Source organism: Thyridium curvatum, assembly GCF_004353045.1.
Source record: "Thyridium curvatum strain D216 chromosome Unknown NODE_113_length_97512_cov_84.250480, whole genome shotgun sequence".
In the NCBI taxonomy this organism is placed as follows: domain Eukaryota; kingdom Fungi; phylum Ascomycota; class Sordariomycetes; order Thyridiales; family Thyridiaceae; genus Thyridium; species Thyridium curvatum.
In genome coordinates this window covers 74,232-97,512 of record NW_022156868.1, presented here as the reverse complement: position 1 = coordinate 97,512, position 23,281 = coordinate 74,232, and the positions used below count along the sequence as shown (strand labels likewise).

The following is a 23,281-nucleotide window of genomic DNA, read 5'->3' as shown; positions in this document are numbered from 1 at the left end:
TTTCAATCCCCCCCCCCCCCCCCCCCTTCCCTTCCCTCAGCATCTTACCTTCGGCTTGTTGCACATGATTTTTGTATGGCTGTAAAATTGCAGTGGTGAGTGCTGACCCTCTGAATCGACAGAAGCGGATCGATACTATTGTCGCGACATCTTCCTCTGCCAACCCATCAAAGAAGACAAAGATCTGGTGCGACAAATGGATCCACGACGGGATCTGCGCATTCACCCAGCAGGGGTGCAAGTTCAAGCACGAGATGCCGCTCGACAAGGCAACCCAGTTCTCCGTCGGCTTGTTTCACGGCCTGCCAAACTGGTACAAGAAACAGCAGAGCGAGATGGCCACGGCTCGGCAGATCCAAGACCTAGGCGATGACAACCAGGACGTGTTCGACCGCCCTATCGTCATGCCGGGCGACGCGCATCGCCGCATCGGCCGCCACATGCCGACAGATTCCGGCTTCGGCATGGTCAGCCCGGAGGCTGGATCTCGCCCGGGCCCGTCCGGATGGCGCCGCTTCAGCACTCAACCTAGCCAGGCAGGCACAACGAACGTGTCTCGCCCGCGGACCTTGGAGAGCCCGTTTCCCCTGTCCCCGGGTCCGGCTCTCAGCACGCCTACCCACGGCGGCATCATGAGTAAGTACTTGGCCCGTCCAGTGTCTTCGGCCCTGTACCCTAACGCGAGACCCTTTTTAGCTCGATACCCGCAGCTCCCGACACCTACCGCCTCCTCGCCACCCCGACAGGACTTCGGTCCTATCGGCACGCCTCGCCGGGGGCGCCCAATCTCCGGGCTCTCCACAGAGGGCTTTCCCGCTACGTTGAACTACGATGAGCCCCAGAGTCCTGCCGGCAAAGACGAGGATGTCGATGCCAAGTTCTACCCTACATCAGAGCATACTGCGGTCAAGGGTTATGACAAGGCTGGAGCCCAGTAGGCGAAGGCTGCTTGGCGTGGTCCTTGAAGCGCTCGGGACCACGATCAGTTCTGCCAGGATTGTTGGGTGTGCTGCACCCGCTTCGTCGAGGGTGAGTGGCCTGTATATCAGAGAGGGAAACGACTTAGATACGCCATAGTGTATACTATGATGATCACCGGAACACATAATAGAGAGAGTCCTGAGAGACAGTAGGTAGGCATGCGTCGGGGGGATGAGTGCGCTGTATCTCGGATGTGTAGATATTACAATTCATTTGAATTTGAGGACGACGGAACAATTCTGGCTCTTTTGTACAATGCAGGCAAAGAAATCAAAGTGTAAGGCATATTGATCGTTGTCAGCCCTTGGAGAACTTAGGGCAGGACGTGACAGAGGGTAAGGACCTGACCAGTCGTGCATCGGTCGTGGCCAAGTCTTGGCTGTTACTGTCAAGAACTCTGCAATCTCTGATACCTGTCCTCTACTCTAAAGAAAAGAAAGCTGAAACGAAGCAGGGAGGGGGTGTTCCGAGTGTAAGAGCTCAAAATGGGAGTCAGAAACTGGGTTGACTGAATGCAAAAGTTGGAGATGAAGTTGGAGTATTATGTAAGTCCGCAAGTGAGGGTCAGATTAGTTGACGGACTGCTAACAGAAGTACTTGTCTACCCATAAAGCCCATCGGATTTAGGTGGTGGGATAGCCCTTCCGAGTTCCAAGACAAGGATGTGACAAGGATATTGATTGTTAAGATCGAGGTAGCTCCTGATGAACTTCCGTCAACTATTCAGACGCCCACTTGGTCCGGTGCTGGGCCAGCCCAGCACTACTAGCCCTGGAGCTCTTTGCGGGGAGCTCTTTTGGGCGGAGCTGCCTGTAGCCAGTCGCCTTGGCCCCACCTTCAGGGCTCCAGCTGCTCACCACCACCACCACCAACAAGCCATCCATCATCAACATCGTCGCAAACCAAGCTCCAAATCACCACCTCCACGTCTGGTTTGGGCGAGAGTTTTGGCACACAATCATTTCCAACGTTAGACGAGACCAGCCTACAGAGGGCAAGGTCACCTCTCTCCTCTCCAAATATCCCATCCTTCGACCGACCGACCCCACCACTACTTGCCCAGGCCCCCGCATCTCGCACTGCAAGAGCTGTCATGGACCATTGCGCCTCGGTGCTGTTGGCCTTCGAGCCCGGAGCGTCCGCTGGCAGACAGCTTAGCAATGAGCAGTATGACCAAGAGGCGAGAAAACACCATCATAGAGTCGGCAGGCTCATGAAGGAGCATGCCGCCGAGCTCGCCGCGAATGGCCTGAATCTGCTCCAGGTGTGTTCGGTCTCGCGATGGAGCTGCTCCCTGACTCCAGACTGACCTCTGCCGCAGCATCTTGACCCGGCTCTGAACTCGATATCCTATCTCACAATTCTCGATTCCCTCGTGCCCTCCGATCCCACGCAAGCTACCGACTACAACCCTGCCCTGGCAGAGGCCATCGTCAACTTCCTGTGCCGCTTCGACACGAGACAGATACGGTATGCGGGAGCGCCATTCACGAACCTGTTCACTGCAGTAGGGTCAGGCAGCATCCTTCCGGTACGCAATTATCTGTCTCCATCTACGAGGCTTGGTCCACAGAAGCTAATGCAGTTCCGTACCCGTAGGCTTCGATAGCAGTGACAGTATTGACAACGGCCCTGCGACGACTCGACCCTCAAGGGCACACGATGACTTCAAACCATCTCACTCTAGCAAAGCTGGCATATCACTCCAATAATGTTGCACCTGCACTACCTGTCATTTCCCAAAGCATCGTCTTTTATCCCGGCATGATGAACAGCTACTCGGAGACCAGGCGGATATGCGACCCGAGCCTTCCCTCTCAAAGCTACTTGACTCGAGACACCGGCCTTACAACATCCCTCCGTCCGGCACAGGTTCTCGAGTACGAATACCTTGTCGGCCTGATGTTTTGCTCCCTGCGCGATTGGGCTGCCGCCACAGCCGCCTTCGAGCGCATCATCACATTCCCGAGCCGTGACGCCGGTGTCAGCAAGGTCATGGTCGAGGCTCACAAGAAATGGGTGTTGACCTCTCTCCTCCGCTCCGGCAAGAGTGCAAGCCAGCCAGCGCTCGTCAGCGGCCCCACCAGCCGCACTTTCGGCATCCTCAGCAAACACTACCTGCAGATTGCCGAGCACTTTGACGCGCTCGACGTCACCGCGTTGCGAACCGCAGTCACGGAGCATGCGAGCAGCTTTGGCGACGACGGAAACGAGGGCCTGGTGCGGGAGATCTTGGCCACTTTCCAGCAATGGCAGATCTACTTTCTGCGCGATGTCTACGCCAAGGTCTCCATTGCCGAGCTTCGCGCCACGACATACAACGCCGACACTGGCGGACATCTGGCCTCCGACGCGGCGATTACGGACCTGGTCCGCAGGATGATCAGCTTGGGCATGCTGGCCGCCGCCATCCACGAGGCGGAGGGCGGACGCCCGGCGTACCTCGAGTTTCTCCCCGAGAGCAAGAGCGCGACGTCCGAGGCGGAGTACGCGCGGGCTCTGGCCGCCTCTGCGCAGCGTCTGCGGCAGCTCAAGGCGACGCTGGGCACAATGGACGAGCGGCTCGTCATGGGTAAGGAGTATGCGCGATACCAGCTTAAGGAGCAGCAGCGGCGGGAGAAGGCGGGGCGGGATGACGGTAGGGGCGACCCGTCTGGCTTTGACGAGCAGATCGAGGACGAGGATCTCATGGGCGGCACGATGAGCATGCACTAGACTGGGCTGGGCTGCAGTTGACTACCGGCGCTGAGCACAAAATAATCATGGACAAGCAGAGCATGTATAGGTTTCTATCGACTCTCCCCCTGGGCTGTTTTATCAACCAAGACAACGCGAGAGGGGAAAAAAAAAAGCCGGGGTAGACAAAGACAGCTTCGGCATAACGGGGCTCGATGTCTTTTCTTTCTAGAAGAGCCATGGTAGCTTGGCATCGCGAGGAGGTTTTGGACTGCATAGGAACATACTGAGGAGCGGGCTGGCGTCGAAGTCTACTTTATTCCGAATCAGAGTAGATACGAGCCAATGGCTAGGAATGAATAAGAGTGCATCATGTATCATAAGCCCGTCCAGTCATGCTTGGGAGGGCAGTTCTTCAAACCACAGGGCAGAGAGCCTTCTTAAACTCTCACGGGAACGACATCCCGGATTTGGTATGTTTTACACGGGGGCCAGGACGTCACCGCGCTCGCAACAACACTTGAACAAATCAACATGCTTTGTTTGCATTTGTCTGGTCCTACATTACGTCGGATTGTATCATACTCGTTCATGTGCCTCGTCCTCAAGCCATGCGACACGTACAAAAAGTACAACAATTCAATACCTTTCTTTTATCAAGCAGAACAATGACCCATACCTCCCACCCGTCCAGTTGGGAAAAAAAGCAAAGACCGATTACACCCTTCCTCCCCCAAGTACTTTGATACAATGCCTGTATCACTTTTGTCCTTGTCCGGTTCCTTTTCCACATCTCTCTTGGAACCATTTGAGTAATCCTTTCAAATCTGGTACTGCTTGATCAGCTCCGAGAGCTTGTTCGCCTCGGTCACAAAGTTGATGGGCGTAGCGCTCATGACTTGATATCGCACCCTGCAGCATGGTAAAAAGGAATTAGCACAGCGACACCAAGAAAGAAAAAGGATGCTGCAAAAATCAAAAGTTTTTCATACCTCTGAGCATCGTTAAAGGTGTCCATCTTGGCCCGGCACCTGAAGCTGAACTTGCGGCAACTAGCCTGCTGGAACTCCAGGCCGAAGCGCTCGTCGTTCTCGTCACGGATGGCCGTCAGCTCGTCGGCCGACTTGCCGCCCATGATGACGCGGCCCGTCTCGTCGAAGCAGCTGAGCCACAGCTGGCCCGTGTGGTCGTTGACGTTGACCGACATGATGTACCGCCACTCGGGCCGCGGGTGGCTCATGTCGCACTTCTCGCAGCGCCAGGTGCCGTCGCCCATGTCCGTGACCTTCTTGTTGCAGCCCTCGCTGAGGCAGGAGGGGTAGGCAAAGTTCTCCTGCTTGATGTAGACGATGGTGGCCTTGAGGGTGAAGTAGGCGACGTCCTCCATGCCCAGGTTCTCGTCGCGGACCTGCTGGATGCACTTGGTGTCGTCGGGGCGGCCGGTGGCGCCTCCCATAGAGGCCATGTTGTTGTGCGTGGCAAAGTTGTCATTGCGGCCGGAGGCGTCGTACCAGCCCTTGAGGCGATGGGCCTCGGGGATATCGGGGTTGACGGCCATGGTACCCGAGGACAGGAGCGAGAGAGACCGGCCGCCAAAGTCTGAGACGCGGACGCCCTTGAAGGCAACCACCGACTCGGGCTGGCAGTCGAAGTTGGTCGCCGTCTTGCCCCAGATAGTAAGGCGGACAGAGAAATTGCTGTCGTCGACAAGCGTGAGCTCACGCTTGTCATATGGCTTGCCGCTGGACTTGGAGACAATCTGGGAGACCTCGCCAACATCCTTCAGCACGCCGACAATGTCAACCGTCGCGTCCTTCTCCACGTCCTGCAGCTCTTGGATGTTGCAGAAGTTGAATCTGATCTGCGGCACGTTGCTCTGATCCTCGGCCTTCTCTATGACGGTGTCGCGCTCAAAGGTGAGCTCGTAGGCGTTGGGGAGGTTGCTGAACTGCTTCTTGGCCAGCTGCACTCGGCAGGGGCTCGAGATGTAGTAGACTGAGCCTTCCTGCAGAACGTTGAAGAACTGGTCGCACTGCTCGTTGAAGCCGGTGGCCTTGATCTCTCCACTCTCGTCCAGCAGGTTTACGCTAAACAGCTTTCCCTCACCGCTCGCCTTGTGCCATGTCTTGATGTCCGACTTGCTTGAGACGCGTGCCTTGATGGCCCACCTCCTCTTCCACGGAGTAATCTCCTCGATTGGCTCGACGACGTTGTTGCCGTTCTCACCACCGCCCGTCCGAGTAGGCAGGGACTTCGGCACAGCAGGCTTGGATTCCTCGGTCTTAACGCCATAGAATCCAGAGCCTCCGATAGTGGTAGCCGTAGCGGCGGCACCCTCGGGTTTTGCTTCGAAGGCTACCGGCTCTCCGATCTTGTCTGGCGTGCCGAGGGATTCGATGACTTCCAGATCGAGGATGATAAGAATGCTGCAGGAAGCGGATCATAAGCATGATGTGATGTAGAATCAGACAAGGTCTTGATACTTACTTCTTTCCCTTGACAGAGTTCGCTTGGTACGACTTGACACGCAGGATCGAGCCTCTCTGGAGTTTTCCGTCGTGGACGACGTGGTTTGCCTGGGTGGCGAGCATGCACTGTACGTAGTTCTTCACATCACTGAGGACAACACGATACCGCTCGCTTCCGGCAGCAGCATTGGGCTGAGCCGCGAGAGGCTTGATCTGAAGGCATTGCAGGACCGGTACGGGGAACTGGGTGTTGGCGGCATCGGGATCGGTGAAGATCAGACTGATGGAGAGAGCCACGATCAGTTTCTGTATCACAAGGAGGAGCGAGTGGGCAGGTTTGTACTTACTCCAATGCGCCCTGGGTGATCTGTCTTGTTGCAGCTTCTGCCATGATGACGGCTGTGATGGGAACTTGATATGCGTCGCAACCGCGTCTCTGTGTGTGATGGCCGACGTGGGCTGAGCTTTGCTGAGTAGCAAATTATTGGCGGTGTCCTTGTTGCGATGAGGTGGGAGGCAAGAGACGCGTCGACCGCGTTTGCTGTAGATGCGGGACGTGTTTTAATGGGAAATTGTGGAGCCGTCCATTGATTGATGCCTCTGGCGGGGTAAAGGCTTACCTAAGGACTCCCGCCTTTGAGGGACCACCCCGCTGTAAGTCCGCTGAGCGGCACCGTCTGCGAGGGGTACGTCACGCTGCGGCTGGGCATGGCTGGGAGGGAGCTGGTGATAGGTGGTGCGACTGAGGCAGCTCTGGTGCAGCGATTAGGACATATCCAGGTGACCACCCATTCTTGAGGATCTGCCTGCGGTGACACAAATAAAGGCGCGAGACTCATTTCTCCGTTTGCTTCATTTCGACACGCTTAGCCGTGTCTGCCAGGATTCGAGTGTTCGGATCAGAGAGATCGTCTGGCACTCGTACCTGACATACCAACATCGATCCCAGCTATTCACAGACGAAGATGGCCGACCCAGAGGTTGCGACGAAAGCTCCCGAGAGCGACGCTGCTGAGGCGACACAACCTGCAACCAGCAGCGATACCCCTGCACAGACAAACCCCACGATGGGTGAGCACTGCACCTCAGACCGACCGACTCGTAAGTTGACCCGTTGCTGTTTCGAGAGGATCGATATTGAACTAGGGTACTGTAGCCACGGGCCAGTCCTCGACTGGCGAGATTACCCAACTGGGAGGAGTGGATGTAAGTGGACCGACTTTTGGAAGGTTCCATGCATTTGCATTATGATGTATTTCGATATTCATGACTGTTAGGTATACATCTCCAAGCCCAGCGAGTATCCCCATGCTCCAGCCAGGCTCCTGCTGCTCTTGACTGGCGGCACCGGCGTCAAGTCGGTGAACAACCAGATCCAAGCAGACAAGTTTGCCAGCGAGGGTTTCGTCGTTGTCATGCCGGACCTCTTTGGCGGTGATGCCGCGCCCAACGCCTCCACCACCAGCGAGGGCGAAGACGCCGAGCCCGCTTCGCCTTCGCTCCTGGAGCAATTCAAGCTCAAGGCCGCCGAGGCAGCCAAGAGCTTTCTGATAGACATGTGGCTGGCACGCCACACGCAGGAGAAGGTCATGCCCATCTTGCACAAGGTCATTGACGCCTGCAAGGAGGAATTCGCCGATGCCGTGTCCAACGGCGACGGCATCTACGCCGTGGGCTACTGCTTCGGCGGTCGGTACATCCTGCTGCTCGCTTCCGAGAAGGAGCAGGAGCAGGGCTGGGCCCAGCCGCAGCCTGACGAGGAAGCCGGCACGATCCGCAAAGGCCCGTTCATCAAAGTCGGAGCGCTGGCCCACGCCACACTCGTGTCGCCGGACGACTTCGAGGGGCTCAAGGCACCTATCAACATGGTGTGCGTCGAGAACGACCCCTTGTTCCCGGATGAAGTCCGCAAAGCGGGCGAGGACTACCTCTCGAAGAACAACGTAGATCATCAAGTCAAGGTCTATCCTCACGTACCTCACGGTAAGCTGATGCCCTTCGAGCCGCCCTGCACTAAAGCGAATTTACGTCTGCTAAACTCGCACAGGCTTCGCTGTTGTTGGTGAATACGAAGACGCGGCCATTCGAGCTGCTCAGGCCACCGCCTTTGACCAGATGTTGCAGTGGCTGAAGGATCACTAATTTGCGCGATGCAAGGAGGGGTCATTGGCGTTCACGGTACTGGTCTTTTTGTCTCCCGAGGTCGAACCTAGATGGACACATCACAGGGCTTTGAAACACCTAGCAATGAAGTTATGAGAATTGTCAACGTGGTTTTCTTTGTTAAGCGCGACCTATATGCACCCTTATGGTATCCAGTCAACTTGGGGAAAACTATGACCTAAGCATCAATCGTGCAAATGATCTTGCCCCTCGACTGGTCCTTCTCCATGTACTTGTGCGCCTCCTGGATCTCCTCCCAGGGGAACACCTTGTCCACGAGCACCTTGAGGTCCCCGCTCTCGAACCCGGGCAGGTACTCCTCGAGCTTGTCGCGCAGCCTGCCCTGGTACTTTGGGTCGCGCGCCCGCAGCGAGCTGCCCTCGATGCGCAGCCTCTTGCGCAGGATGGGCGAGATGTCGGCGTCGGGGACCTTGAACCCGCTCATGAGGCCGAGGCACACGATGTGGCACTCGGGCGCCGCGGCCTCGAGGTTCTTCTGGAAGTAGTCGGCCCCGATGAAGTCGACGATCATGTCGACACCGCGCCCGCCCGTCGCCTTGAGCACCTCGGCCGCCCAGTCCTGCGTCTTGTAGTTGAAGGCCGCCGTGGCGCCGAGCTCGCGCACGACGAACCCGCACTTGTCGTCCGACCCGGCCGTCGCGAAGACGGCCTTGGCCCCGGCGCGGCGCGCGAGCTGCGCACCCGCGATGCTCACGCCGCTGGCGCCGGCGTGCCAGAGGACCGACTTGCCGGCGCCGAACTCGCCGACGACGAAGAGCGCCTGCGTCGCCGTGATCCACGTCTCGGGGATGCCGGCGGCCTGGACCCAGGAGAGGAAGGCCGGCTTGTGCAGCAGCATCTTGGTCGAGACGGCGATGCGCTCGGCGTAGGCGCCGCCGTAGGCGAGGCCGAAGACGGCGTCGCCGACCTTGAAGCCGCCGCCCTCGGAAGAAGCGTCGCCGCCCTCGGCGAAGCTCTCGATGGTGCCGCTGAACTCGACGCCGAGCGTCTTGGGCGCCTGGGGCGGCACGGGGTATTTGCCCTCGCGCTGGAGGAGGTCCATGCGGTTGAGGCCGAAGGCCTTGACGCGGACGATGGCCTCGCCCGGCTGGGCGGTGGGCACGGGCGTCTGGTCATTGATGAAGAGGGCGTCGGCGGGGCCCTTGCCGCCCTTGATGTCTGCGGGGTCGCGATGTCAATGGGCATGTCCGGCCTGGAGGTCCACGCATCTTGCTGTTAAACTAGATGGCGCGAATGAGGAGGAACATACCGACTGCTTTCATCATCGCAGGCATTGTCGACTGACGATACTGGATTTCACTTGAGTCTCGTTGAATGAATCGCCGCAAATGTGTTTACGAAGGTAGCAGATCCGTATCCCAACAGATGTCGCAATGTGTTCACGGCTGTTACTGATTGTGTCTAGGGTTGAGGTTTGTGTCAAGATTGGTAATCCAACGTCAAATGGTCGTGCAGTACGTATGCATCACCTAATCACGATAATGCTCATCGCGGAATGCGATCGGGCCTCGGGCGTGGATGGATGATCTCACAGTGGTGGGCTCGATACATATTAGACTGGCCCACTCGCGGCCGGCCAGTGTCTTAGCGGGTGTGTCCCGCTTCGGACGTCGGCAGATTTGCTGAAGCGATTCGGAATGCAGCACCCCAGACATGGATTCCGGCTCCAAGATGGCCATCGGTGTCCCGGAGGACTCGATCATTGACAGCCCGGTGGTATCGCCGACATCATCACCCATTGCAAGATGTCTTACTCACGAACTGAGCCTACCTGTTGAGAAACCGAGGAAATCAACCTGTGCCGTGCCCGTTTCTCAGAGATCGTGGCACTGACAGGGCAGCCCTCATCGACCTCATAGTCCCCAATATGTAATATTCTCATACCAAGATGGTCTTGATAGCCAGCGGGAATGGGCGAATTGATGCAAGTCCGTGTTTCCCATGCGTGCAAGACCAAGGTAACGGCTGTCCATATTGCATGGCGCCGGCCTAGGCAACATGGATAGATCTGATCCGCAAGTCGTGTCGTCCGTCCTACATCTTCTCCGGCAGGAAGCTGAAAGGAAAGCTTCTGGTTTGAGCAGCCGCAGGTTCTCGGAATGAAGAAACTATCCTCGTGCCTGGAGCCGTAGGCCGGGCAGATGTTTGGTCGTAGACTTGCGAGGACCAGCGCTTGGTATCATCCATTGCGAACACGCCGTGCATAAGACTGACAAGACAAAGGATGATTATGCGTGCCAGGCGAGAGTCAACAACGGCGTTGGAACTTGGAACCCATCATATCGGCATTCTCGTGGTCCGCATTCTCACGGTCCGGAAGCATCGGGTCGAAGCTATGTGGGAGTCGGTGGGCAATGGAGCCACTCGAGGGTGTTGACGTACGCCGCTGAGAGTAGGCTATCGCGGTCATCTCAGGTGGGTTTGGTTGTCGGGGCGTCTTTGCCCGTCTGTCAGTTCCCGGGCGAGTTGGATACGTTTGCCGGCCAACGACCCAGTCCTGACACGACACGCGCATCGCACGCGCGGGAGAGCTGCGTGTGCACACATGAGGCTCCCCAACGCGACCTTATGTACTGGGGAAACGATGCGGGAAGGATCAGCAAAAGCACCCGTCCACTGGGCTCCCTCGTCGTACGAAAGCGTACGATGTACTTTGTACGGTAGCACTCTGCCACCAAGCCTTGACATGCGGTACTGACTGACACTTGCATCAGCGAGGGCGATCTCAATTCAATAACCTGCGGGTGCAGGCCGGAAATGAATGGCCATGCGACACGCGCAAGTAGCCATGCAGGAACAGGCTGGACACGGCAGGGGTATGGTGGTGCTAATTGTACATTTGCTCGCTGATAAGGAACCATGTCCCGGGATCAGGACCGGAATTGCACTATTTTAGAATGCTTGTTTGGTGAGGCGGGAGAAGGGAAAGCCCAAACCTGGAATAATTAGATTGCGCCGGACGTTACCCCGAAGTGGTAGTGCTGGTCCTGGTGGGAGAGGTGCCCAACTGCACCGATATGAGAGCTCGTATTCTGCAAATGAGCCTGTTCTTTAGCGAGACGTAAAGGGAAGAAGAAGACAAAAAAAATGATGAATATTTGTTGGCTTGTCCATCGTCTAATACTGTACGGAGCACGGGGATACTTCCAACATTCTCTCTGTGACGACTGGATCTCTCTCCACTGCTCGTACCTGATCCCCGAGTCGTAGATATACTCGGTTAGCATTTCGGAGAATGGCATGTCGCATCTCATCCTCGCGCCCTACAAGTAGAACAGTTTCCATAGTAATGGCAAACACTGCCGGATCAGCGCCTGTGATCATCGATCCATTTCGTAAAAACCCTACGAGGTTGATCTCGGAAACGCGAACCCGGACCTGCCAACCCGTACGGAGTAACATCCCACAAAAAAACCGAGTCGCTTGCTGGACAGTTTCGCACATGCTGGGTGAAACGGAGGCGCCGCCCAGCGAGCAGGGAGACCAGACAGGAGACGAGGCGCTCAGGGGTGCGCGTTGGCCCACCGTAGGGGGGCCTTTCAAGCTTCCAGAACGCCATCAACCTTGCCCGGAGATGGGGCACATTCACAGGGGAGGAAAGAGTGAGAGAACAGGATAAGGTTATCTCCGTTTGCAGTTTCCTTTGCCTGGTCCTGCCAAATTTGGAATATGAGGGCGCTCATCATGTGCAAAGGTGAGCAAGATCTGCAACGTAAGCACGACTGCCGGCGGTGCATCGAAGCGCGCATTATTAGAAGGTTTCTGCTGGTTTAGGTTCGTCAAGATGCAATACCGAGTATGGTTGGGCGTTAAACACATGGCTTGGCACCAACGGCTTCTCTTCTTGGACGGAACGGCGGCTTGCTAATTCGATAGTCCTGAGAGGTCACCCAGACGCCTGGGCAGAGAGAAGCGGCGCGCGCATGGGAGTTGACTAAGTGCCAACTCTGGTCGCCGGGGCGCCGCCACAAGGAAAGGAAAAGGAGGAGACCCCGGACTTGCATGGTGCTTAGCTCCAGCCTCGAGAGAGCGTTGGGAGTACGGAGTAATGTGACGAATAACTAATGAACTGGCAGGGAGTTGGACAAGGAGATAGGTGTCTCCAGCCGCCAGTCACAGCCGCCTGTCAGGCCTCTGCCTCTTGGAGCCCTTGGAGCCAGATGCGACAGTTTGTGAACCACGCGGATAAGGAGGGCCTTGCCCCTTCGCGTAGACAGCCGAGTACGATGTGCCAGCCAAGCTGTTTTCTCCCTGCTCTCTCTCCGCACAGTTTCTTGAACTGACTGATAACATACTCCGTAGGTATCGGCCGGGCAAGCATGATGCGGCGATTCACTCGGTGGAAATGAAAATTTGCAGATTCGGGCTACGGTGGAGGTGTGATTGGCCAGGCGCCGAGATGCTGATGGCTGATGCTGGAATTAAGCTTCGTCAATTAATGCGCGGGTGGTCAGCCTGGACGGCTGTGTGCGTGTGCGACTTCATGCTCTCTTGGCTCTGGCCTTCCCCTTTTTCTCCCTACCAGATTTGGAACCTTGGTTGCAAAAGATCAGGGCGCCCAGGCCGACCCACGACGGTACCTAGCCCGCATTGGCGGAACTCTGGTGATGGCGGCGCACAGTGGATTGCGTGTCTCGGGAAAGACTGATTTACATGGGACCCTATTCGCGCGCGGTCCTCCACCGGCGCATCCCTGGTACCTAGTCCTGGAGCGTTCGTGTTTCCGTGGGCAGCCCTGGTCAGCACAGTTGGTAGGTCGGCCCTGGCCCCTGGGTGAGAGGTGAGGATCTTTGGGGAAAGTCGAGGCCGGCTGCGTGGTGGCGTCGAAGTCTCATTTCCGCGCTACCTTGGCTAGCACGCACACCTCGTCACTGTTATTAGCGTTTCTTTTTTGGAAGCGCCGGGATAGGGGCCAGCCGCTAAACGGTTGTAAAACCCCGGTCCGTCGCGTGCTGGTCCCTGACGGTACCTGCAGTAGGGCAGGTTACGCTTTCGCACCACCAAACAGTGCGAATTCCCGACCATGTCGACATCCGTCTTCTCTCGCCGAGCAGACAAAGGTACCAACAGGCGTTGCCAGCGTCATACGAGCTGCCAAGTACCGGCAGTCATCCCGGACTGCCATGTCTGTTCAGTTCAGTACCTCCCTATTCTTGGTCACCACACCGGCTTCCATTCCTGGCAAGTAATGCTGTTGGTCTGGAAGATTGCACCTGTTTTGGGGTAGCATTAAGCCCTGCGGGCGGAAGATTTTTCCTTGCATCGGTGATCAGCGGCCATTGACGAGTGTAGCACAGGGCAGCAAGCTGTCAGTGTCTGTCTGGCAGGCTACGGAAGCCCTGGAGCAGATCTTGTATGCGCACAGCGGATCCGTCTTTCAGCTCCCAGGACTTTTGCGTGCTGGTCTCCACCACCATCCGCCGCGTCCTGATCTCCTCGAAGCTGATCTTCAGTGTACTGTACTGATCAGCCTGTGCCAGATCAGATAGACGACCAGCTGCTGCACATCTCTGCGTACATACGGATACGTACTCCGTACACTGTCCACAAGGCTCTTCCCTGGGCCCAAGAGCTTGGTGGACACTGGGCTTGGTCTCGAGTTGAGACACGGGCACCTGGAAACAGTGGGCGCGAGCATTCGTACCATGATCCACCCTCTGCGTCGGATCACGAAGAACAGGTGTACATCGATTACCTGACCTTTCGTTTTTCCTTGGTTCTCTGATGCAAAAGGAGAGCCCTGGTTCGTCCAGTGGCGGGCCCAGCGCGCGGCCAAACCGACCCTCCCACCCCCTGCGACCAACAGGCGGTATCCACACCATCACAGTGTCTCCCCTTTTTCCGTCTCACGGTTGGCTCAACCACCCCCCGGCACCACCTAGCTTGGGCAGAGAGCTCGGTTTCTCTGATTTGACTGATATTTTAAATAACAATCTCGCTGAAAAGCAACGAAAACCGGGCCCCGGTCCCGATCGTGGGCCATTAGCGCTCATCTCAGAGCCTCCACCCCAGTTGCATCCCATCTCATCTCCCACATCCATCCATCCCAGTCCGAGCCCCCATCCCGTATCTCTCGTGCTCTCTCTCTCTCTCTCACACCCAATGGCCCTGGGTCCGTTGATGCTTGACCCTCGTGCCCACCAAAACATATCCGCATCCACATCCATCCACACCCACACACACGTCCAGGAGAAGATGGGTCCTCCCCCCCTTGGCGAGCCCGGCACCCATGCCAGCAACTCTGTATATAAGAGCTTTCGTTCTCATCCGTCTCTCCTCCTCTCCCTTCCTTCTTTCCTCACCCACACACACTCGCTAAACAACCAACCCTGACTTTTCAGTCAAGTACATTCGTTAAACACCCTCCAAACGCCAACCCAAATCCTCAACTAGTACTCTTAGTACCTTAATCCCCGACCACCAGTCAAAATGAAGTTCTCCGTCGCTGCCGTTGCCGCTCTCGCCGCTGGCGTCTCTGCTGGCTCCAACGTCACCTACACCACCGAGGTCGTCACTGCCCTGACCACCTACTGCCCTGAGGCCACCAAGATCACCCACGGCGGCAAGACCTACACCGTCACTGAGGTACGATCTGCATTCCACGAGCGGCCGGCGGCACCGGGTTTCGCGAGGCTGCGGGTAACAGTGGGCACGAGAACGTGGGCAGCAGGCGTCTGGAATGCAAATCCGGACCCAGCTGCCTCGGGCTCGGAAGCTACTCAAACCTGCATCTCGCTTCCGTCCGCCTGGCGCTCCTATCCCAAGCTGAACATTACGACTAACGAGACGCAAATAGGCCACCACCCTGACCATCACTGACTGCCCTTGCACCGTCACCAAGCCCGTGATCACCACCCCCGTTGTTGTCTGCAACACCTGGTAAGCCATTCCCAGCTCCCGTCTCGAAAAGAGTACACCGTCGCTGACACGGACACCCAGCGGCTACAACACCACCGTCCCGACCACCCCGGTCCCGACCAAGCCCCTCCCCACTGGCGGCAACAAGCCCTCCAGCCCTCCCTCGGTCCCCACCGCTGGTGCCGCCAAGGCTGCTGGTCTCTCCGGCGCCGGTCTGGCCGCTGCCCTCGGTCTTGCTGCCCTTCTGTAAATTCCTTGACAACGCCTAGTCGCATCCACGTCCTTGTTACGACATGAGACACTCTATCGACAACTAATGACTGGAGCGGAGTTGTGTTGGGAATTTACGAAACTTTGGGAAGAGCGGTAATATAGACTTTTCAGTGACACTTTAGGGAAAGAGAACCTCGTTTTAATCATTCTGCATCGTTCTATGGAGTTTTGTCTATATCACGCGCATTACGGCCACGCGCATGCAGGGAACATAATTTCTGGATTCTTGTAATTTCTTTTCTGGATTACAACACCTTTTTTCGGGTACGGTTTCTTGGAGAAGGATTCTTGGAGGATTTACCCCGTCGACAGATCTCCGTTTCGGCAACCAACCCGAGCTTTACGATGTGTGCGGTCTATCAGCCTTGGTTTTCTCTCGACTGTGCTTGGGAGGAAAGGAATGGATGGCCAGTAGCCCATCCGGTCTTGATATGGGCTTGACAGAAACAATCAACATTCACTTCCTCTCAAACTTGGAATCCTTCAGATGTTTGTCCCTTCGTGTCCCTTCCTCTCCTGTCTCAAGTACGCAACTCACCTTTTTGTTGTCGAAAGAGCTCTTGAAAGGGGGGCTTCGGATGGCCATCGTCTGCTGCACATAGAGTTTCCTTTTCTTCATCACTAAAACGGCTGGGTGTTTTATGGTCTTTGGACAAACGGTTCGGTGCTTGGGAGCCAGCCTCATTGTACGATAATCAAGGCATAGCGAAAGAGCATCGCAGGGAGACCAGTTTTGGCCCGGCACACTTTTTTACTTTTCCCTGTCCCTACTTGTTTCCTTTGACATGTGTCTCTCTGTCTCTTCTCCTTCTCGAGATGTTTGGGTTTCTATTATGATGTGCTGTGATGGTTTGAACACTCCAACTGCTTTCTACCTGGTTTTTGTCTTTCGGCAGGTCGCACACAGAGACGGGACGAGTGGCTCTTGCAACAGCAATTAATGTTTAATCTTCTCTCGAGCACCCTTGTGTTCCCAAAGGGGCTGATCCGATCATCTCTCCCGTGCCGCTCTGGGCCTCGCTCTGCCGTGCCGTGCTACACGTCCCGGCTGCTGGACTGACAGACCAGCCAGCCAGCCGCCTTGTGGTGGTGCTCTCTGGGTGCAGGCCAATCTGGCACGGTAATTCCAGCCCGCCCTCGTCCTGCTGTGCCAAGTGTGATGGAATGTGCAGCCGCACATCGCACAGCAGTAACTAGACTCGGTGCGATGAAAGGAGGACTCGACAGAGCCTCGAACTCTACCAACGACAACGGTTTGGGGGCGGCTAAAGCTAATCATTGCGTGATGACGATGCTCGACTCGCCTACGACGCAGCTTTCCCCGCGACATTAGAAAAGAGCGGTCCGAAACGCCGCGCCGGGCAACCTCTGCTAAACTTTTAGGCTTCCCGATTTCTAAGACACAGGCCCAAGATAAATCTCGTCGACTGGCCGGCCGGCCGGGCTCTTTTAGACTGCGGAAGAGGCTTGCCCTAGACGTTTCTCGTTTTCTGTGTGGCGCACAAGCTTGCTGTGCTGCTTGTTCGTGGGCGGCCGACCCCCAAAAACGGCTGTTGAGGATGGACACAAGACTGTCTGGGCCTTCCCCCAGCACACATCCTCAAGCTTGCTGCACCTCCACCACACCACCACAGGCAGGAGCAACAGCTTGCGCGTAATGACAACAGCAAGGGGGGTCCAAGCTGACGAAGACCGTGTGGCGAGAACAAAAAAAAAGGCTCAGTCAATCAGTCATTCGAGAGAAGATCAGTGGAGCTCACCAGTGCACTCTTTGTGGGGCGGTTGGTCCATCAAGCGAGATGAGCATCGTTTTCATTTCTTTTTTTTTTCTCACACTTGTTATCGCTGCATGCTTAATGGAGGCTTTTTTCGGGTTCGGGGAGAGGAGTCAGGGAGTACGTTAGTATTGTATCTTCCTCTGAAGCAACCCTCTCTACTCCCCTCAACCTTGGCTACCTGCTTCGAATTGCAATGAAACCCTCTCTCTGCTCTGAATGCACTGGGCAACGGTGATGATGGACTGAGGTTCTCGACCACGGCGCTACACCAGCCATTCTTGCAGGGGTTTCTCGGGCTTGTCTAGCTGCACGCTACTGCAGGAACAGCACACTGCAACCTGTCGGCCCTCTCGCTTGGTACCTATCGCTGGTGCATCATTTCGCTGCGGAACTGTCAAGGAACCACCAGACCTAGCTTCTTTAGCCGGCTTGGGCTGCGACGAACCGCCTTGGGTGAACTGCGGACTGGCATCGACTAGACCAGCAACGCGTGTTATCGTGGGGAAAGACGCGTGCGTCCCAGTGTGTGTGCAATATTGATTGCTTGTAGAAGCGATACTACCTTGCTACGTGACAATCCATCCAACGGAGTTGACTCGTCGGAGATATCATGGTACAAATCCCAATGTGTTTGATGAGCCAGCCGACTGTGACCTCGGAGAGGTGAGATGCACTTTTGTGACGGAACCAGGGCAGCACGTATCTTGGCTACGATGGATGCCAAAAGACAGGGGCATCGGGATTGCAATGTGTATTCAGATGGATTCTACCATCAGGGTAGACTCGATGTGAATCCCTGGATGAATGTACGAGTAGCCAAGACCGGCATCAGAGGCAGGCTTGGACAAGGCTGGTGACTGTATCAATCGTAGTAGTCACTGTTGCTCACAAGGGCTGGAGCTCGCTCACGGTCAAGTTTGTGGGTTTTTTACTTTGTTTGATCCAAGCGATGCCGGTGTTGTCTTGAGCTCATATTAACCCTCTTTTCAACCTCCCTCGGATTCTGCCATAGGAAACCTGTCGTGAAGGAAGAGTTTGTAGTATCGGAACAAGTGAACCACAAATCAAGATCTATCCAAACAATGATCACGGTTGTCTTCAAAGGCAGTCCTCTTCACCGGCGCTTGCAAATTGCTAAATCTGCAGCATAGTTTGCTTTCGCACCCAGCCCAGTAGGTTATTTTATATTTCTCTTTTGTGCTCTGCTCGGATTTAGGAACCCAGTGAAATAATGGTTTGGAGAAAGGGTTCGTATGATGGAAGTGAATTGAAATGCTTTAAGCAGCGGCTGCTTTTCATGTCTGTGTGCTTTGAAGATTAACAGGATGTTCAGTGAATTCTAACAGTGAAGTGACTTCGTATATATATATCAAAAGTTCTACTCATTTTGTTTGACCCGGCTCTACATCACTCAATATCTCCTCTCCTCTACACAACACATTGGCACAGCGTTGTTATCACCACATAATCTACCCTCGGCCAGTCTATTTCTCCCACAGCCTGGCTGCCCTCAGTGTGGATCATCTGGGGTTGTCAACGAATAGCCGATCTTCACAATACCTACAAATCCATCAAACAAACAACATTTGCTGGATTCAATTGGTCGACTTTCCGAGAACCGAGCTCGATGAGCGTTTTATCTACGGCTATTGCTACGAAAGTCTATCTTCCACACGGGGCGACATTTGCACACAACTTCGGCTTATCCGAAGCATAACCGGCCGTGCCGGCGTTCTTCAGTGCCATTGGCTTCCTCCTGTCCGGGGTAAGGTGTGGGGAATCGACCACTCTACCCCCAATTGCGGGGGACCGGCCACCGACCTATCACCGACATAACCGACGACAGCCATACTTATACCCCAAAAGAAACGTCATCACCGTCTCAAGTCCGCCCATAGATATCTCGGCTGCAATTGAGCCTCATTGATAGTCTATAATTCTCTCACAGGGACATATTGCATAGCGAATACAGCGGCGAGTTGGCCCGCTGTGATCCCAATCGCCAGCCATGGATCACCCGCAAGACGAGGTTCACCGTCACTCTCTGGAAGATCCAGAGTCGTTCTGGGGCCACCAGGCAGAGCATCTCCACTGGCACAAGAAGCCGTCAGCAGCGCTGGCAAAGACCAAGAAGTCTCTCAAGACGGGCGACGAGCATGACCACTGGGAGTGGTTCCCGGACGGCGAGATCTCAACGTGCTACAACTGCCTGGACCGCCACGTGCTCGCCGGCCAGGGGCACCAGCCGGCCATCTTCTACGACAGCCCTGTGACGAAGACGAAGCAGACCTTTACCTACAAGCAGCTCCTCGAGGAGGTGGAGACCTTTGCCGGCATCCTGCGGGAACAGGGTGTGAAAAAGGGAGATGTCGTTCTCGTGTACAGTAAGCTTCCGAGAGATTGATCCTCCCTTGGCCGTTGTACCTACGCAATATTTCTTTTCCGCTCACAAAGAATGATAGTGCCTATGATACCCGCGGCTCTGATCGGCATCCTCGCCATCAACCGCCTCGGCGCCATCCACGCCGTCGTCTTTGGCGGCTTCGCGTCAGGGGCGCTGGCCCAGCGCATTGAGGCATCGAGACCCGTTGTCATCTTGACGGCGTCATGCGGCATCGATGGCACGAAAGCCCCGGCCTCCTACCGCGACTTTGTGGAGGGCGCAGTGCGCGCGTCGTCGTGGAAGACGCCGCGGACCATCATCTGGCAGCGCGAGGAGCTGCGGTGGGAGCCGCTCCGGCCCAACCTCGGCGAGCGGCAGTGGCAGGATCTCGTCAAGGACGCCAAGGCCCGCGGTGTCAAGGCCGACTGCGTGCCCGTGCGGTCGACGGACGGCATCTACATCATCTACACGAGTGGTACGACGGGCCTGCCCAAGGGAGTCTTGCGAGAGGCCGCCGGGCATGCGGTTGGCTTGCACTTGTCAATCAGCTACAAGTTCAACATCCACGGACCAGGTGATGTGGTGAGTGTCGTATTTCATCGTTCGGAATCAGAGCTCTTTACTGACAATTACTTTCTGCAGATGGCATGCTTCAGTGATATCGGATGGGTGGTCTCCCATAGCTACACCCTGTACGGTCCGCTGTTGACTGGCGCTGCCTCCATCCTTTACGAGGGCAAGCCGGTCGGCACACCGGACGCCTCTGCCTTCTGGCGAATGGTCGAGGAGTACAAAGTGAACACCATGTTCACCGCCCCTACGGCTCTGCGGGCCATCAGGAAGGACGACCCGGAGAACAAGCACTTTACGCAAATCGGGAAGCGAGGCGGTCTCAAGTCGCTCAAGGCGCTCTTCCTCGCCGGGGAGAGATCCGAGCCGGCAATTATCACCATGTATCAAGACCTGCTCAAGCACTACGCCGCACCGGGCGCCCAGGTCATCGACAACTGGTGGTCGTCCGAGTCTGGCTCGCCCATCTCGGGTGTCGCCCTCGTCCCGCACGCCGGCAAGCACCGGAAGACGGACAACAAGGACCACCCGCCCATCGACGTCAAGCCCGGCAGTGCCGGAAAGCCCATGCCGGGCTTCGACGTGCGCGTCGTTGACGATGACGGGAACGAGTTGCCCAGGGGCAAGATGGGCAACATCGTCATGGCTACCCCCCTGGCGCCGACGGCTTTCCGTACGCTGTGGGAGGATGAGGAGAGGTTCTTCAAGGGCTACCTCAAGCGCTTTGATGGCAAGTGGGTTGATACTGGCGATGCTGGCTGGATCGACGAGAAAGGGGTAAGCGCACTTCACTTCACAAAAAAAAAAAAACAATAACACTCGAGCCCAAATACTGACATATTTCTTCTAGTACATCCACATCATGGCTCGTTCTGGTAAGTGACATTAAAGAGGCTACAAGATACACCCTCACTGACTCTGAGTCCCAGACGACATTATCAACGTGGCGGCCCACCGACTCAGCACTGGTAAATTCCTTTCTATCCAAGCCGCCCCTGACCCCTAGTGCTCACTCCCTCGCTCCCTCTCAGGTACACTCGAACAAGCCATCACAAGCCACCCGGCCGTCACCGAGGCCTGCGTGGTCGGCATCCCGGACGCCCTCAAGGGCCAGATGCCCTTCGCCTTCGTGGCCACGAGCTCCGACATACCGGCGGACGAGCTGCTCGCCGAGATCCAGAAGCTCGTGCGCGCGCAGGTCGGCGCCATCGCGTCGCTGGGCGGGCTCATCTGCGGCAAGGGCATGATCCCCAAGACGCGGTCCGGCAAGACGCTGCGCCGGGTGCTGCGCGAGCTGCTCGAGAACGCGGTGCACGGCGAGGTCGACAAGCCGGTCAACGTGCCCTCGACGGTCGAGGACGCGAGCGTCGTCGAGGTCGCGCGCGAGAACATCCGGCTGTACTTCAAGGACAAGGGGGGCAAGCACGGGTCTATCGAGGCTAGGGCGAAGCTATAGGGGGGCCTCTTTTGTGTTTCCTTGGAGGATGAGGGGGAAGTGGTGGTGGCGGGGAGGTTGGCATGGATACGTTCTTCAAACTTGAACTTTTACGAAAGCGCCGCGGGAGTTCTTCATGATGGAATGGGATTTGACAGGTCGACTATTTCTCTTTTTAAACTCACAGAACAGTCAAGCATTTCGAGACCCCAGATGGCTCCTCTCTTCGAAGCTCCCAAGTGACTCCAGTCTGGAAGTGTGGCAATAGCGTGGCATGTATTATGAATTCCCGAGTCTTATGTTGATTGATAGATCTAAGCCGTCACATCTCTCGGGTTGAGACCATTGCTATCGTCTTCTACACTTGATCGAAAACCAACAGTCTCAGACCTGATCTCATTCACATTTAGTATCTCATATTCTACCTTGTTGCCGACTTGACGTTTCCTACTGATCTCGACCTTTGTCACTTACCATTCTCGGGCACCCAACAACTAGTCCTGCAGCGGAGAAACACCAGCATGCACACTTACGTTCCTCTGCAGAATAGCTGCCCGCCTCTGTGCTCTTCAACGCACGAATGCGCATGTTGTTCGGGTGCTGCCGAGCCAGCGTACAGCCTGCAGCGCCACCACCATCATCGTCCGCATAACCATTGCCCAAAAGCCAGCAACAGGTTCTCCCCCCCTCCCCCAAAGTCCGCCGGCGCGAGCAAGTCGAGAACCCACCCCCCAATATGCATGCACTGGGGGCTTGGCCTTGAAACACAACATAAACAGCAGTGCCGTGCTCGCGCTGCTTGCATGCGCACATTTCCCCATCCTACCAATGCACGACACGGCACCAGAGGCTCTTGGAGCGCGCACGTTCCCGAAGTGGGAGATGTACATGTACATATTCCAGACATTGCCCTTGTTCTCGTCGTTTGAACAAGGAGGGGGGGGGGGGGGGCATCTTGACATTAAGCCCTATCCTATCCTGATCGGATAGATGCTGCTAGCCACCCACCTCAAAGAGCTCTCTCTTGCATACGAAACCGCCCCGGGAACAGAGCTCCATGATCTGACGTATCACAACTGATCTGGCCCCAGGCCGCTTGCCATTGTGTAATCAACAGCGGGCAAGACCTCGACCTGTCGATTGCCCCTGGCGGGTTCAGACTGTAACGGGGAAGAGCGTCAGCAAAGGGCACGACTACGTGTTGTTTTCCTTTTTTTTTTCTTCCCCCCCCCCCCCCCCCCCCTCTTGCCCACGTGCCGACGATGCAGCCGCCTGTAAGAAGAGCGGAACGTCGCATGACGAGCGTTTGCCAAAGGCCGGACGCTAGAAAACGCAGGACCGCACAGGTGTCTCGACGAGACCAGACGTGACTGGACTGGCCCCCCATCCCGTGGCCCGTCGCACAGCGTCGAGAAAAGAAAGAAAGGCTGCAGCGGTAATCGCAGCTTGGGGTCTCCGTCACCCAAAGGGCAAGGAGACACAGATGAAAGCAAGAGCATTGGTCCTTGACGCAAGGCTCACTTGACTGTGGGATAGCCCTTTGGGCCAAGGGGGAGGGCGCACAACGGTATGACGCAGTATATTAAAGCAGTCCTCCTCCTCCTCCCCCCGGCGACGATCATAGGCTTCGGCAGGGCGGACATTGTGAGATATGATATATCAGCACGTTCAAGGA

General features: G+C 56.2%; 7 protein-coding genes across 7 annotated transcripts; 5 read left to right on the top strand and 2 right to left on the bottom strand.

Annotated features, from left to right (window-relative positions):
- Positions 1-64: 64 nt before the first annotated feature.
- On the top strand, positions 65-938 carry E0L32_011680 (uncharacterized protein; the record flags this gene model as incomplete). Its single annotated transcript, XM_031134436.1, has 3 exons — positions 65-73; positions 123-636; positions 697-938. The coding sequence occupies 3 exons, from the start codon at positions 65-67 to the stop codon at positions 936-938; spliced, it is 765 nt and encodes a 254-aa protein (XP_031000150.1).
- Positions 939-2,074: 1,136 nt separating this feature from the next.
- E0L32_011679 (uncharacterized protein) lies at positions 2,075-3,696 on the top strand (the record flags this gene model as incomplete). The annotated part of the gene is made up of 3 exons (XM_031134435.1): positions 2,075-2,245; positions 2,303-2,512; positions 2,581-3,696. The coding sequence occupies 3 exons, from the start codon at positions 2,075-2,077 to the stop codon at positions 3,694-3,696; spliced, it is 1,497 nt and encodes a 498-aa protein (XP_031000149.1).
- Positions 3,697-4,478: 782 nt separating this feature from the next.
- E0L32_011678 (uncharacterized protein) lies at positions 4,479-6,516 on the bottom strand (the record flags this gene model as incomplete). Its single annotated transcript, XM_031134434.1, has 4 exons — positions 4,479-4,569; positions 4,650-6,083; positions 6,145-6,405; positions 6,473-6,516. 4 exons carry the CDS (start codon positions 6,514-6,516, stop codon positions 4,479-4,481), a joined length of 1,830 nt encoding a protein of 609 aa, XP_031000148.1.
- Positions 6,517-7,090: 574 nt separating this feature from the next.
- On the top strand, positions 7,091-8,267 carry E0L32_011677 (uncharacterized protein; the record flags this gene model as incomplete). The annotated part of the gene is made up of 4 exons (XM_031134433.1): positions 7,091-7,226; positions 7,282-7,331; positions 7,403-8,108; positions 8,173-8,267. The coding sequence occupies 4 exons, from the start codon at positions 7,091-7,093 to the stop codon at positions 8,265-8,267; spliced, it is 987 nt and encodes a 328-aa protein (XP_031000147.1).
- A 199-nt stretch (positions 8,268-8,466) lies between these two features.
- Positions 8,467-9,583, bottom strand: E0L32_011676 (uncharacterized protein; the record flags this gene model as incomplete). The annotated part of the gene is made up of 2 exons (XM_031134432.1): positions 8,467-9,467; positions 9,559-9,583. The coding sequence occupies 2 exons, from the start codon at positions 9,581-9,583 to the stop codon at positions 8,467-8,469; spliced, it is 1,026 nt and encodes a 341-aa protein (XP_031000146.1).
- Positions 9,584-14,738: 5,155 nt separating this feature from the next.
- E0L32_011675 (uncharacterized protein) lies at positions 14,739-15,417 on the top strand (the record flags this gene model as incomplete). Its single annotated transcript, XM_031134431.1, has 3 exons — positions 14,739-14,894; positions 15,106-15,188; positions 15,249-15,417. 3 exons carry the CDS (start codon positions 14,739-14,741, stop codon positions 15,415-15,417), a joined length of 408 nt encoding a protein of 135 aa, XP_031000145.1.
- A 3,809-nt stretch (positions 15,418-19,226) lies between these two features.
- On the top strand, positions 19,227-21,627 carry E0L32_011674 (uncharacterized protein; the record flags this gene model as incomplete). The annotated part of the gene is made up of 6 exons (XM_031134430.1): positions 19,227-19,602; positions 19,681-20,183; positions 20,244-20,948; positions 21,022-21,046; positions 21,101-21,139; positions 21,203-21,627. The coding sequence occupies 6 exons, from the start codon at positions 19,227-19,229 to the stop codon at positions 21,625-21,627; spliced, it is 2,073 nt and encodes a 690-aa protein (XP_031000144.1).
- Positions 21,628-23,281: the final 1,654 nt, after the last annotated feature.